This window comes from Aspergillus affinis (genome assembly GCF_023601865.1).
Source record: "Aspergillus affinis strain CMG 70 chromosome Unknown NODE_16_length_405296_cov_86_143545, whole genome shotgun sequence".
NCBI lineage: Eukaryota > Fungi > Ascomycota > Eurotiomycetes > Eurotiales > Aspergillaceae > Aspergillus > Aspergillus affinis.
This window is the reverse complement of record NW_026515797.1, coordinates 368,423-384,238: the sequence shown is the minus strand read 5'-3', so window position 1 is coordinate 384,238 and position 15,816 is coordinate 368,423. Positions and strand designations below refer to the sequence as shown.

General features: G+C 51.2%; 3 protein-coding genes across 3 annotated transcripts; 2 read left to right on the top strand and 1 right to left on the bottom strand.

Annotated features, from left to right (window-relative positions):
• Window positions 1-358: 358 nt before the first annotated feature.
• KD926_003108 (DNA polymerase epsilon catalytic subunit POL2) lies at window positions 359-7,168 on the top strand (the record flags this gene model as incomplete). Its single annotated transcript, XM_053097396.1, has 3 exons — window positions 359-966; window positions 1,028-1,167; window positions 1,221-7,168. 3 exons carry the CDS (start codon window positions 359-361, stop codon window positions 7,166-7,168), a joined length of 6,696 nt encoding a protein of 2,231 aa, XP_052958737.1.
• Window positions 7,169-7,767: 599 nt separating this feature from the next.
• On the top strand, window positions 7,768-9,239 carry KD926_003107 (serine/threonine-protein kinase; the record flags this gene model as incomplete). The annotated part of the gene is made up of 4 exons (XM_053097395.1): window positions 7,768-7,947; window positions 8,014-8,104; window positions 8,205-8,535; window positions 8,612-9,239. 4 exons carry the CDS (start codon window positions 7,768-7,770, stop codon window positions 9,237-9,239), a joined length of 1,230 nt encoding a protein of 409 aa, XP_052958736.1.
• Window positions 9,240-13,568: 4,329 nt separating this feature from the next.
• Window positions 13,569-15,804, bottom strand: KD926_003105 (putative regulatory factor Sgt1; the record flags this gene model as incomplete). The annotated part of the gene is made up of 3 exons (XM_053097394.1): window positions 13,569-14,936; window positions 15,001-15,200; window positions 15,267-15,804. 3 exons carry the CDS (start codon window positions 15,802-15,804, stop codon window positions 13,569-13,571), a joined length of 2,106 nt encoding a protein of 701 aa, XP_052958735.1.
• Window positions 15,805-15,816: the final 12 nt, after the last annotated feature.

The following is a 15,816-nucleotide window of genomic DNA, read 5'->3' as shown; positions in this document are numbered from 1 at the left end:
TCACATGACCATATCCGCTGGCGTCAGGAACGGGCAGTTTTTCCGATATACGCAGACTAGACCCGAACAGGGCACGCGTATAGTGGAAACGCGAACGCGTCGGCGACACCCGCAACCCGGGTTTCTCAGCAGGCTTTTGGGTATGTACAGCGCCAATTGTCTGGACTACCATTGACTCGCCAATTTGCCCATCCCCCCCATTCTTGCACCCCAGACAGCCTTGAAATTCACCCAGTTATGCCCAGCGCGGTTCTGCAATAATACATACACCTCCCCCCGCGTCTCATGCTGAACTAGGTCCTTCCTGTCGTCTTGCAGTGATCTTTAGCTCCCCGGCCGGTGGGCGTATGTCGTCGCAATGCCTGTCAGAAAGCCTAGCAAGTACGGGAACAAGTTCCGGTCCGGTGCTGCGTCCTTCAATCCGAAACGAACAAAAACAGTCGAGTTCTCCTCCCTCCGGTCGACGGAAGCCACCTCGCAGGATGAGAAATTCGAGGCGATCCGGCTGGCGAACAGCATCGACGAGTCCCTGGGCTTCCCGCGCTTCGAAGCCGGCGAAAAGCGCGTGGGATGGCTCATCAACATGCACAGCACCTCAATAGAGGACTCGAATGTCCCCGGGGGCCGCGCCGGTGTGGACTACTATTTCCTGGAGGACGATGGAGGAAGTTTCAAGGCGACCGTCGAGTACGATCCTTATTTCCTCATTGCGGTCAAAAAAGGACATGAGATGGAGGTGGAGGAATGGTGTCGCCGCATGTTCGAGGGAGAGATCAAGAAGATCTCGCGAGTCGAGAGAGAGGATCTCAAATTGCCGAATCATTTGCTGGGACACCGAAGAACCTTCCTTCAGCTGAACTTTTCGAATGTCAGCCATTTGTTGGATGTGCGAAAGACGCTTCTTCCTTTGGCGGAGAAGAATAAGAAGAACGTGAATGTGATGGATACTTACGTGGAGGTTTCAAGGTTTGTTCGGTCTTGCCTATATCTTCCATTCGGGGTCGATGTGTTAATTGAACGATAACAGCGCCAACGTTGGCTTTGATCTCTTTGATGACGAACTAATTAATGAGGCACGATCTAATGGAAATACGCAAGCGAGTGATTTTATAATTGATATTCGAGAATACGATGTTCCTTACCATGTTCGAGTGGCGATTGATAAAGGTATGCTTGTTGCTTATGAATGCGTCGTTCGTGGCTAACCATGTTGTCTCTAGATATCCGAATAGGAAAATGGTACACGGTGGAGGCAAAACATGGCGTCATATCATTGAATTGCATTGAGGAGCGATTACAGCGAGCTGATCCGGTTGTGCTCGCTTTCGATATTGAGACAACGAAACTACCTTTGAAATTTCCCGATTCCGTCATTGATCAGGTCATGATGATTTCTTACATGATCGATGGCCAAGGGTTTCTCATCACCAACCGCGAGATCGTATCTGAGGACATCAACGACTTCGAGTACACGCCCAAGCCGGAGTACAGCGGACCCTTCATAATTTTTAATGAACCTGATGAGCGCGGCGTCCTTGAGCGGTTCTTCGAACACATCAAAATTGCCAAGCCAACGGTTATTGCGACCTACAACGGTGACTTCTTCGATTGGCCGTTTGTTGAAGCAAGAGCCAGTGTATTGGGAATCGACATGTACATGGAAATTGGCTTTCGCAAGAATAGCGAGGACATCTACCAGAGTGACAACTGCGTACACATGGATTGTTTTGCTTGGGTCAACCGTGACAGTTACCTCCCCCAAGGCAGTCGTGGCTTGAAAGCTGTCACCGTTGCTAAACTTGGGTATGATCCCGATGAGCTTGACCCGGAATTGATGACGCCCTATGCAAGTGAACGCCCGCAGACTCTGGCCGAATACTCAGTCTCCGATGCCGTGGCCACATATTACCTATACATGAAATACGTCCACCCGTTCATCTTTTCTCTATGCACAATTATTCCTCTCAACCCTGACGACACGCTACGCAAGGGAACTGGAACGCTTTGTGAGATGCTTCTCATGGTGCAAGCCTACAAGGGCGAAATCATTCTGCCGAACAAACACAAGGATAGCCCGGAGTCTTTCTACGAAGGCCATCTACTTGAGTCAGAGACTTATGTGGGTGGTCACGTCGAGAGTCTTGAGGCTGGCGTATTCCGAAGCGACATCCCCGTCAGCTTTAGCGTTGACCCTACGGCTGTCGACGAACTTCTCCGCGACCTCGACGCAGCTTTGAAATTCAGTATCGAAGTAGAAGAGAAAAAGTCGATGGACGACATCGTCAACTATGACGAGGTAAAGGGCCAAATTACAGAGCGCTTGATTAATTTGCGAGAAAACCCGGTCCGAGACGAAGTGCCGTTCATTTACCATTTGGATGTTGCTTCCATGTATCCGAATATCATGGTTACAAACCGACTTCAACCAGATTCCATGATCCAAGAATCAAATTGCGCCGCCTGTGATTTCAACCGACCCGGAAAGACTTGTGATAGACGAATGCCGTGGGCATGGCGAGGTGAATTCCTGCCAGCCAAGCGTGACGAGTACAACATGATTCGGCAGGCAGTTGCAAATGAGCGGTTCCCAGGCAGGAACAAGAACAGCCCAATGCGACTTTTCAGCGAAATGAGCATCGAAGAGCAGGCCGCAATCGTGAAGAAAAGATTGCAAGATTACAGCAAGAAGATTTACCACAAGATCCATGACAGCAAGACACTGGTGCGAGAGGCGATCATCTGTCAGCGCGAGAACCCGTTCTATGTCGACACCGTTCGCAACTTTCGAGACCGACGATACGATTTCAAAGGCAAACAAAAAGTGTGGAAGGGCAAAGCTGACTCGCTTAAATCATCTGGTGCTCCCACCTCCGAGGTGGACGAAGCGAAGAAGATGATCATTCTCTTTGACTCTCTCCAACTTGCACACAAGGTTATTCTGAACAGTTTCTACGGTTACGTCATGAGAAAGGGTTCCCGATGGTACTCTTTGGAGATGGCCGGTGTGACATGCTTAACAGGTGCTCGGATTATCCAAATGGCCCGAGAACTCGTTGAACGTATCGGACGACCACTGGAACTCGACACAGATGGAATTTGGTGTATGCTTCCAGGCAACTTCCCCGAGAACTTTTCGTTCACCCTCAAAAATGGAAAGAAATTGGGCATCTCGTATCCCTGTGTCATGTTGAACCACCTCGTCCACGGAAGCTATACCAACCACCAATACCAGACTCTTGTTGACCCGAAAACGTTCCGTTACGAGACGCACAGCGACAACTCCATCTTCTTCGAAGTTGACGGGCCTTATAGGGCAATGATCCTACCCACTTCCAAGGAGGAGGACAAGAATTTGAAGAAACGTTATGCCGTATTCAACCATGATGGCTCTCTTGCTGAATTGAAGGGATTCGAAGTCAAACGACGAGGAGAGTTGAAATTGATCAAGATTTTTCAAACTCAGATCTTCAAATTCTTCTTAGAAGGGCAGACTCTCGAGGAAACATACCGGGCCGTGGCCCGGGTAGCAGATCGATGGCTGGATGTGCTTTACGAGCACGGATCGACCTTGGCCGATGAGGAGCTCATCGATCTGATTTCGGAAAACAGGAGTATGACGAAAACCCTGGAGGAATATGGCAACCAAAAGTCAACTTCCATCACAACTGCGCGACGTTTGGCGGAGTTCTTGGGAGAGCAAATGGTCAAGGATAAGGGCTTGAACTGCAAGTATATCATATCTTCGAGGCCTCGTAACACACCTGTCACTGAGCGTGCTATACCCGTCACCATATTTTCAGCCGAGGAAAATGTGAAGCGCTATTTCTTGAGAAAGTGGCTGAAGGAGGATCCTGGGGATATGGACCCTCGAAGCGTGATTGACTGGGACTACTATCTTGAACGTCTGGGCTCTGTGGTGCAGAAGCTCATTACGATTCCAGCTGCACTCCAAAAGATCAGCAACCCTGTTCCGAGAGTGGCTCATCCAGACTGGCTTCAGCGCCGGATCAACATGAAAGATGACAGGTTCAAGCAGACAAAGATGACCGATCTATTCGTTAAGTCCGAAAAGAACCCGCTCTCGGACATTTCGACAAATATCCTTGACCACCGCGTCCAGCACCCAGGTGACATGGATGAGGCGATTGCAAACTCGACACAAAAGTCCAAGTCATCACCCAACAACAAGGTTTCTCAGAAGAGAAAGCTTCCTGAGGGTCACACGAAAACCTCTCTTGATCCTTTCGCCAGTCTCCCGGCAAAGATGCCACCGATGGAGGATGATTATGTCGGGTTCTTGAGATACCAAAAGCAGAAATGGAAGATTCAAAAGCAAGCCCGTGTTCGTCGTCGTCAGCTCTTTGGTGAACGAGCCAATACTGGCACAGATGCATTGAGCCACCTGTTCAGAAACCAAGCTGAATTGCTCTATATCAGTACATGGCAAGTGCTCCAGCTGGCGGAAACATCAAGACCCGGCATTGTGCGAGCTTTCGTCCTGATCGACCGAAAAGTTCATGCCTTGACCGTCAAGGTCCCCCGACAGATCTATGTCAATTTGAAGCAGGACTCGCTTCCGGATGTCGACGTCCCTGATTGCGAAGTCGAGAAAGTCAACCACACATTACCCAATGGACACCCTTCTGTGCATCTGTTCAGATTGACACTATCTGAGGAGACCTTTATACATGAGGCCGACAAGATTGACCTGCTTTTGCAACATCCCAGTGTTGAGGGTGTTTACGAAAAGGGTATCCCGCTAAGTGTACGCGCCGTCCTGAAACTCGGAAGCATTTGCACTTTCGATGAAGAACAGCGCGGTGTCCTTGGAGAAGGATTAGACCGCGGATTCGACCTTTCGACGCTGTGCCGTACCCCCTCCGAGCAACCATATCTTCTGAACACGCCGTTGGTTTATCATTACTTGTACCATGTGACCTCAGGAGACAGACAGATCTTTGCTCTCTTTTCCACCGCCAAGAGCGAGGCGCATATCGTCATTCTCAATCGGACGAGAGATGTCCAAGGACTTCCCAATGTGGACAAGATCTACTCGGAACTGTTAATGCGCAGGAAGCAGAACACGGAAGGGGATCAAGCTCAGGCGGCATTTGAATACCAGGACAAGATCCACTTCAGGACGACCCAGGTTACGACCAAAAGAAAGGCGTATCTAGAAGTCGGCGACTTGGTCAAAAAACTCAAGAGCGATGAAACCCAGCCATCTATTTTGGTTATTCAATCGCAGCAGAGAAACCGATTGTGCCACGATATCCCCATTCTCAAAGATTATCCTGTTCTTCCTGTGAAGCCTGAGGTATCGGATATGGATCTTCCTCCGTTGGGCTGGCAATCTTTCATAGCTAGGAGACTGGTCACGCATTACCTGTATCTCTCTGCTTGGATTCAGCATTTGACCCTGCTCGCCAGGTACGGTGATGTCCCTCTCTGCAATCTGGAGAGTGATGATCCCCGGTATCTCATCGATATCTCATACGCCCGGCGACTGCAGCAGAACAATGTTATTCTGTGGTGGTCTCCAAGTCCAAGACCCGATCATGCAGGATACGAGAAGGATGACATCACTGGTCCATTGGAGAAGGTCTCTATGCCGTCCGTCAATGTCCCATGCGCTTACGACACGGTGTGTATTGAATTGGAAGTGCGCAATTTGTCAATCAACACGATCTTGACTTCCTCCATCATCAGCGAAATGGAAGGAGCCGATACGCTGTTAGCGGGCTCTGATGCACCCGCCGATACTAACGGCGCAGGCGTTCTATACTCCGAAAAGGCATTTACCTCAGCTGGTGCTGTTGTCTTACGAGAGATGGTCAAACATTGGTGGACCGAGGCGTGCGAGGGGAACACGATGGCCGACATCATGGTGCAGCATCTGATCCGATGGGTCGAGAGTCCAATTTCGTGTCTTTACGATCGGTCTCTGCACCACTACGTGCGAATGCTGTCCCGCAAATCTTTCCAGCGACTTATGGTGGAATTCCGGCGTGTTGGTTCGAATATTGTGTTCGCCAGCTCCACCCGCCTTTTGCTTCAGACGACCAAAACGGAGGTCGGTAATGCCTATGCGTATAGTCAGTACGTGCTCAAATCCATTCGGGCAAATCCGTCATTCCACTTCATCGACTTGGAGATTAAAGAGTACTGGGACTACCTTGTCTGGTATGATGAATACAATTACGGTGGAAAGGGATGCCGGGAGGTTACCGGAGCGGACGAGCAGGAGCTCGAAACCGTCATGCATTGGCAACTCAGTCGCTTCCTGCCAGCCCCAATGCAGTCCATCTTCAATGATTGGGTGGTAGAGTATATCGACTTGATGCATGGCATCAAACATCCAGAGAACGACAACTCTTCCGCGCCTCGGCCAACGCAGATTCCCCTTACACGCCCGACCGATGAGGACAGTGAGGAAGTTTCGGCTGTCCTTGCCGAGAAATTCTCGAAGCCGATGAAGAAGCAAATTTCGGGTCTTATTCGCCGTCAGCGTGAAGAAATGCTTCACCCGGAACTCGCGTCTGACTATGCATTCCCTATGCTTCCTGGGGTTCTGTCAGACCCCAACGACGAGAAGCGCAACCCTGTGTTGGAGCTGGTCAAGCTCCTGATGCAGATTCTAAGTCTGTCCAAGACCACTACCCTCGAAACGCGTCTTCTGCGTCGAGAGCTTCTCGCCCTGTTCGAGGTGCGCGAATTTAGCAAAGAAGGCCGATTCGAGAACCCGGCCGCCAGTCTCAAACTCCCGGAGCTCACCTGCGGTGCTTGCTGCCTGATCCGCGATCTTGACCTTTGCCGCGACGAAGACGTCCTTCCAGACCCCGGATCCGACCCGAGCAAGGCGGCCACGAAGCCCTGGCGCTGCCCCTTCTGCCAGACCGAATATGATCGACTGGCGCAGGAGGAGATTCTGATCGGTCAGGTTCAGGGGATGATAGTCGCGTGGCACACGCAGGATCTCAAGTGCTCGAAATGCAAGGGCCTGAAAGTCAGCGACTTCATGGAGCATTGCTCGTGCAGCGGCAGCTGGGTGGCCACGATGGACCGGGCGGAGATGGAAAAGAAACTGCGCGTGTTGGAGAGCGCTGCGAAGTTCCACGGATTGAAATTACTGCAGGGAGTGGTGGAGGAGGTTCTTAGGCGCATGTAAATGTATGTACTCATTCATGGTTTGTGATTATTGTCAGCATTAGGTATTGTTAGGATTCTCATCGGGCGAAGGGCGTTTTTGGGGCGCTCTATATCCCAGTATAAATACAAGCTTTGATTATTATCATCACATTATCTGAGTGACTGTCGCCAGTGTCGATGGAAGTAGATCTCCGCGCCTGAGGCCTCCAATCACCTCGGGCGCAAGTGAAACCCACCGCAGACCAGACCACCTTCGTCTTCTCCTCTCCCTCTTCGTCCTCCTAGTCGCTGTCTTGCCTTCTCTTTCCTCCCTCCATTTTCCTTTCTCTCTCCCTCTCCTGGTTCTGCTACTCCCTTCTCTTCCTCACCCCTCACCTATAGACCTATACTCCATTCTAGAGCCACCACCCACCGACAACCCCGCATCCCGTTTTTCGCCGCATTATCAACAGCCGCTATTGCGAGCGCCCACCCTCTCGCAAATTATACAGATACTTTATTTCTTATTCCGTTCGTGACTATCTCTAGAAACCCCCAAATGTCATCGCATATCTCTAACACCAAGTCTTTTTCCATCGCAGATCTGCCGATTTCTTCGGCATCAGTCCACCTCCGTAAATGGCGTCCCAAGCGCAATCCGCCCAGCGACCGAAGGTCCAACCCTGCCGATACAAGACCGGAAAGACACTAGGAGCCGGCTCCTATTCCGTCGTGAAGGAATGCGTGCACATCGACACCGGCCATTACTATGCCGCTAAGGTCATCAACAAACGGCTGATGGCGGGGCGGGAACACATGGTATTTACGATCTTCATGACTGCTATCCCAGCGTGGAGGCTAATGGCTTCGGTGTGGTGGTCATAGGTTCGAAATGAGATCGCGATCTTGAAACGGGTGTCGATGGGTCATCAGAATATTCTGACCTTGGTAGATTACTTCGAGACGATGAATAACTGTATGTCCTGCTGTCCTGCCGGTTTGCTGGATGGGCGTTGTTGTGTTGGTTTATCTGCTGGCGGAAAAAGGATGCTGACGATTGCTGCGTGTCTCGATAGTATATCTCGTTACTGATCTCGCTCTGGGCGGAGAGCTCTTCGATCGCATCTGCCGTAAAGGCAGCTACTTTGAGTCCGACGCCGCGGATCTCATCCGCGCCATCCTGTCGGCTGTCGCCTACCTGCACGATCATGGCATCGTGCACCGTGACCTGAAGCCGGAGAACCTGCTATTCCGCACGCCGGAGGATAACGCCGATCTCTTGATTGCTGATTTCGGGCTGTCCCGCATCATGGACGAGGAGCAGTTCCACGTCCTCACGACAACCTGCGGTACGCCGGGGTATATGGCGCCGGAGATCTTCAAGAAGAGCGGTCATGGAAAGCCAGTGTACGTCTCCCCATCGTCTCCACCCCATCGAAGAATATGGTTAGCATCAGGATCTAACCCACATACCATCACGCAGAGACATCTGGGCCATCGGCGTTATCACCTACTTCCTCCTGTGCGGCTACACGCCGTTCGACCGCGACTCCAACCTGGAAGAGATGCAGGCCATCCTTGCAGCCGACTACTCGTTCACGCCACTGGAGTACTGGCGCGGCGTATCGCAGAATGCCCGCGACTTCATCAAGCGCTGTCTCACCGTCGATCCGGACGCGCGGATGACCGCGCACGAAGCCCTGCAGCACGTCTGGGTGAACCCGCCGTACGGCGCGACGGCCGACCAGGCCGGTACAGGCGAGGACCTGCTGCCGACGGTCAAGAAGAACTTCAACGCACGCCGCACCCTGCACAAGGCCATCGACACCGTGCGCGCCATCAACAAGCTGCGCGAGGGCGGCGGCCTAATGATGGACGGTATGATGAGCGTCGATCCTAAGCCTGAGCACGTCAACGGCAACGAGATCATCGAGGAGGAGCCGCAGCAACCGCCGGCGCGCGGGGGCCGGGCGCTCGGCCACGACGGTAACATGGAGATCGATAGCCGGGGGAACGCGCGTGGTCAGACGGAGGAGCAGATCCGGGCGCAGGAAAGACGGGTCAAGGAGACCGTCGCGGGGCTGTGGAGTCGGTCTGCCGTGAAGAAATGAGTGCTGCAGATGAGTAGATGAGCTTTCTACTTGTCTATTGATCTATCTATCTCGAGTAGTATACATTGTGGTTGGTCGAGGGTTATCAGGTTTGGGTGGGTAAGATTGATTGGTTGGGTTGGAATGGTGTACATAGGTTGTGTTAGCGGTATAAATATCAACGCATAGGAATGATTTATGAAGATTTTCTTTGAACAAACGTTCATTGTGCTGCTAAGAATTGCTCTCCCGAAGATATACATATTCCTTACCCTGTACCCTAACATATTATTAAGACGCTTAAAAAATTGAGAACTTCATTCCACAGCTGCTAGATGAAAGTTGTGGCATGATACAGACCGAGAGAACTGGACTCCGAAGATGATAACAAAAGATAAAATACGCCAGCCTTCTCGTTGACCCCATCAATCACATCGTTATTGGGATAAACTGAGCCATCCAGAAATCAAATACGCGTTGGAGGTTACGAAGGCACCGGGCTAAACGAAACCACCATCTATACAATGTGAAAAACCTGCGAACAGGTGTAAATGCCCGTGGTCGATAGCAAACAGACAAATGACCAGCAAGTGCACGCATGCAGTCTTATACGGGCGGATTGAGGAGCTTTTCGCTTCCATCTGCCAGAGACAGAACCCACTCCCGCCACTCTTGCCACTCGGCGTAGGTGGCGGCCGCCTTGAGACCCTGATACTTGACCGCTCGGAAGTCAGAGACCTGCTCCCAGGGCTTGTTGGCGCTCGAGTTGCTGCTGGAGATGTTGCTGCCGCGGAGGAGCCTCCGGGCGGTGCTTTCGGGGGAGCCCGACCATCCAGCTTTGTCCATGAGGCTCTTGACGGTCTGCTCTTTGGTCCAGCCTTGCTCAACGGGAACGTCGGGGAGGTAGGTTGCGCCGTAGCGTCGACCGCGGTGGATGAAAGAGATACGGATCCCGTGGACGCCGAGAACCCAGTCCAGGGCGTTGGTGCACGGTTCGAAGGTGCCTAGAAGGGTTAAGGAACAGGATAGGGAAGGAAGAAGAGATGCAGGAATTGGGGAAAACCGAGTGTCATCGAATGCGCTGCCGGTTCGTTAGCATCTGGATATAGGAACTGGACCCAACCTTTTGCGACTGGCTGTGGGGCGTGAACTCTGCTCCTGGATAACAGGGATACATACGAAGTAAGGGCGTAGGACTTCAGACCCGCAGCAAGTTCCTGCGCCTCGAATGTACCAATACACCCACGGAGGGACTTCCGACCACTCTTCGACAACGTATTCCAAGTCACGAACAACGGGTATCGCCGTTCTTTTGGAGACGTCTGCGTAGACTGCGAACCCGGCGTGGTTACATTTGTAGAGCTGGACAGGACGGAACGGGAAGAATTGTTCGATGCACTGGACGGCGTGGTCGACCGACTCGAGTCACTTTGCAGCCGCGTCACGCTGGGTAGCTTGATCTTCTGGGGTGGGTTCTTCCTAGACCGAGAGCCTGCATCGTCATCATCGCCGGTTTCTTCATCTACATTCTGCTGGTCGCCCTCCTCCCTCAGAGAAACCGACTCGTCATTGTCCTCGAGAGCGGCGAGTCTCTTGTACTGCTCGTGTCGCTCCCACAGCTCTTCTACCACCTCTAGGCTAACAGGATCTTGATCTTCGTAGGCCGCCGCGAGGCTTTCGAAACAGAAGTAGCACTGGGCCGGGCTTGCCATGTTATTCTTTCCTTTAACGTTGCGTATTGGGATAAGCGAAGAACTGTCAAGGACTCCGAGTTGTTGTTCAGTCACAGAGCCGAGCGATGCAGAGGAAACGGATTACCCCTCTGATTCTTTAGACTGTCTAAACGCGGGAACGGCGGGTCAAAAGGATCCCTGTTGATTGTACAAAGCAAGTGGATTTGACGGGGGTCACTGGACCGATGCTGTAGCTGATTGTCATGCGCAAAATGCCCGCGATGTCACTACTTGGAGCAGACCCGAAGCCACGGAGTCAGTTTAAACCAAGGGAAGCCAACCAAACCAGCGGTGCAGCGGGGGAAGAAGAGGGGGAGATCAAGAGAGAGAAAGAAGGCAGCAAGGAAGAGGAGCAGGCGCTGCGGATTACCTCACTCGCCACGTGATCGGGGAAATCCGCGTCTTAGTCATGACGTATTCGCCATCTGCTCGTCTCATCTCTAGACTTCTAGATTTACCCCAGTACAACAACATTCTTTCCCGTCAAAATTCCTGAAAGATATTCCTGCTTCATCTGTTCCGCTTCCTCCAGCCTACATTCCTTGACCTCGACGTGCAGTTTGTTTTGGTGGAAGAGCGTGACCAGCTCCTGGGCCTCTGCCGTGTCGGCAACTAAGGACCCAACCAGCTTGATGTCCTTGTAGATCGTGGTCGAATAAGACATTGTGATGCCCTTTTCAGGCTGACCCAAAGGCACCATGGTGCCATGCTTGCGCGTGAGGGCTGCTGCCAGCTCAAATGCCGACGAATGATCCGTGATAAGCACGGTTGCGTCCAGGCCAGGATAAGCCGAGGAAACCACCGTGTTGATTTTGTCCAGTGACTTTTCAACAGGATCCGTTGCCAGAATCGAAATATCAGGGCTGTGTGCATAAGATACGACTGCATCCAAAGCGGGCTGCTTTACATCGATGGCTGCTACTTTGTAGCCCTGTCCCGGTTTGTCAACGGATGAATGTAGATCGCTTAGGGATATACAACTGTTTTACCATGCATTTGGCCACCTATGCACCAATATGACCGAGACCACCGACCCCCACAATCCCAATGGATCCTCCCTTGTGTACGCCTGCTCGGACGATCCCTCCATAGATACTAATACCTGCGCACATCAAGGGAGCTGCAATCTTGAACTCCATATCATCTGGGAGCTTGACAAGGAAGCGAGCATCTCTATAGACACAAATTAGGTCAGATAGAAGAGACATTTAGAATGACTTCACTTACGCAGCCATGTACTCTGCCCAGCCACCGTCAGCAGTCAGTCACTTCATTGGCGGACTATCGCAATAAATCGGAAAACCTGCTTTGCAGTCTGGACAATTTCCTACAAGAAGGCAATTAGTATTTTCCCTCATATTTAAGGATCAAATACTCACCACAAACGGTATCGAAATTGATACATCCGACTCTATCACCCTCCGTAAACCCTGTTACCTGGGACCCAATCCCCTCGATAATTCCGGCAGGCTCGTGGGAACCGATAAATGGCAACTTTGAGCTGAAATCACCGTTCAATGCCATGAGATCTGTATGGCAGAACCCCGCGGCCTTGATGCGGACAAGCACCTGGTGTGGTTTGGGTCTGGGAACGGGCACTTCGGAGATATGATAAGGCTCGTTGAATTCTTGGATTTGGACGGCTTTCATTGTTTTGGCGCCATGATGATCGCTGGATGTGATACAGCTGGCTCAATAATGCCTAAGAATTATGGTTGCGACGATATATATAAATGACATGATGTGGTGTCGCATGCATCTGAGGGAATGTCATATCCCCAAATTGGGGTAAGGAAGCCCTAGGTAATTTCCTTGGGCCAGAAAAATCCCCAAGAACTAATGTCTATTTCAATGTGGAAACCGCGGAGTGAAGTTCAGCCGGTATAGATTATTAAAGATTCTGATTCACTGATTATTCGCCTCAGATCCTAAGAACAAAACATCCGAATGGATATGCTTGTGGGGCTGGTGGGTACTGCCAATGCGAGGAGTAAAAATGATGTCGCTTTCCAAGACCGATCCTTTGCGATAGGGATATGATTGGGGCTAGAAACGGCCTGGAGTACGGAGTATGCATTATGATCTGGTCTATCATATAGTAATTTCTGTGCTGGAAATCCTCACTCTTTTAAAGTTTTTAGTGATTGAGACGATGTTGGTATTTTGACAATAGAAGCAATATCTTCGGGTTCAACTTTGTTCCCATTAGGTCGATGCTGTTTTGAATTTGCGACGTCACAACAGGGCACTATAAATCCTTCCCTAGTACATTTCTGCGTATGGCGGTTGATCCTAGTTTGGCGGCCTTCGAGCTGACTGAGTACCGCCAAAGCCATGAGCTGGTTTGCAGAGGCCTCAAATGTACGTTTTCGACAGCGCGGCTTAGATGTACCCAGCGTCGAATCATTCGATGGAGGCTTTTAGATGTAGCTTGTAGCGGTTAGGTAGTTACTACTCGTTCGTGAGAGTAATTCAGCAAGCAAAGCTGAATGCTGAACAGTATGCTGTTTCGATGTCTCACCAATGGGGGAGGCATCATAGATCGTCAATCAAAGTGTCTGCAACGAACGTAACATCGATAGGCTTGACTCTGTTTTGTCCAGCCTAAGCTGCACAGTCAGCGGTGGCGATCATCTTTAGGCATTTGCAAGTTCAGCATCGAGATCATGTTACCCGCCGGCCCCGCACTGCCGGCTTGACCATGAAGGCTTTCCAGTATGTTTTTGGCAAGATTGATATCAATATCTTCATCCACCTCGTTATCCTCGTTGTTTCCGCTGCTCTCAGCCTGCGCACCATTTGATGTCTCATCCGACACGGCTTGTTTGCCTGAGGGGCGATTCAGGTTCAAAACCCCCGTGCCTTTCAATTCAGCTTCCATTTCCTTGGACAGTTGCTTAATTTGTTCAGTGTCGTCTTCTAAGTCGTCGCCTAGCTCTTGCACTCTGTTTCGCGACGTTGAGGGCTTTGAGGACTTAGAGGGTCCTGGTAGGCCAGGCAGAGATGGCAGACCCATCATTTCCTTCATCATCCTGGAGAACTCCTCCTCGTCAAAAGAGGCTTCCTTGTCCTCACCCTCGCTGCTCATTTCGTCGTCATTATCGCCGCCATTATCCGAGTCGGAGCCGTAATCATCAACGAAATCAGCGCCTTCAAATCCAGCCGAGTCATCATTGAGGAATTCTTCGAAGCGCGCCACGATACGTTGGAGGTTTTCTTGGGCACTTGCATCGCCAAAGCCGCCTTCATCGTTGTTCGCGCCACCTTTCTCTTTACCTTTCAGTTCCCTATCAAGGTCCTCAAAGCTGATATCCAGCCATTTCTCATCATCTTCACGCTTTTCCCATTTGTTGATCTCCTCATCCGTCGGCAAGTTATCATCTCCTGTCTCCAAATCCTCCAATACGAGCTTAATCTCTCTCACATGTGGCTTGTCTTGGTTTTGTGGGTCGGTCAGAAGCATTTCAAACCCGCAGGAGAGTTTCATGCCAATCTCTGCACGGTCATAGGCTGGTTGTTCGTCCTTGGTAGGTAATTTGGGAATCCATGACTTGGGAGCCGGAAAATCCTGGCTCTTGAGCTGCGCATAACCAACTCTTGTGAATCGTACGCTGACAGTGACTAGATCTTCGGGCGGAAACACGAAGCTGCTAGCATCCTTGGTTCGTAACGGACGTAAAGCGATCGGATCCCGAAGGTAGAAGGATTCTACTGCTGCCGAGATGTAGGCAGGCTTCTGGTGTAATAGGTAGGCGACTTTTCGCGGAATCGTCACTAGAGCCGAATGGAGGTTCTCGCTGATCTGCTTAGGATAGTTTCGCAAACGGTAGAATGCTTCTTCTTGGATCATGGTGGACCGCATGAGGCGCGCGGGTTCTTGTTTTATAATCTTCATGGATTCGGGAAGGGATATTTTCTCGGTGACCGTGCCTTTTTTCGCGTGTTTCGGTTTGATGATGACAAGTTGTCCCTGGTGAATCCAGACCTTGAGATTGAATTATTATACTAGTACAAACACATTTGGCATCACATGAGACACAGATACTCACTCGATTGTCTGCTATATCAGGTTCCAACCAAGCAGGTAGAGTAGCCGCGGCCTCGACCAGCAGAAATTGGCCATCGCTATCCACAACGGAGGCCCAGATGTCCTTGTGCTTTTTTGTCAATTCCCGTAGCATATACACAATGACCCATTCGTCTTCAATCGAGTCTCCGAAGTTGGTGCGCCCGCGCAACGAGGTAAGACCTAATTAATCTAGTTCAGCCGGATCGCCCCCGATCAGTGTGTTGTAAAACCAATGAAATCGCGTACCATCGTCTTTCGAGATCTCCAGGCGAAACCCATCGCGCTGCCAGATGTAGTCCTTAAGAAGGTTCTTGCTCAATTCTGCCGCTGTGCGCTGCACATCCACTAATCGGGCTCTGGTGTCGGCGACTTCATCGACGACGGCGGGGGCGGGGTCCGAGGGGATGTAGTACAGCGCATACTCGATGCTGTCGTCGGGGAGTTCGGGTTTGGGGATCGGGCGGAAGGTGGATTTGAACCACGCGAGGTCCTCTTCGGACATGGGATTCATGGTGCTGTGAGGGAGTTCGGAGTTCAAAAAGGAGGGCGATTGAAGAGCACGACAGAAGACTGAGGGAAAAAATACGGATGACTTCATCGAAACGCACAGTTTACGGGCCGACGCCCCGTGACTTTGAGGGCTAACCGGATCAGGGTAGATGTCAACAAGGCCGGGATTCACCGCCCAAAACACGTCTGGTAAGTGGTAACCGATCAGGTACTGCCATCGGCCTCGCTCGCTGTTTCTTCCCTCCCACGCCCGGCGTTGAGAAGCGTCGCCCATTGCATGGCCTCT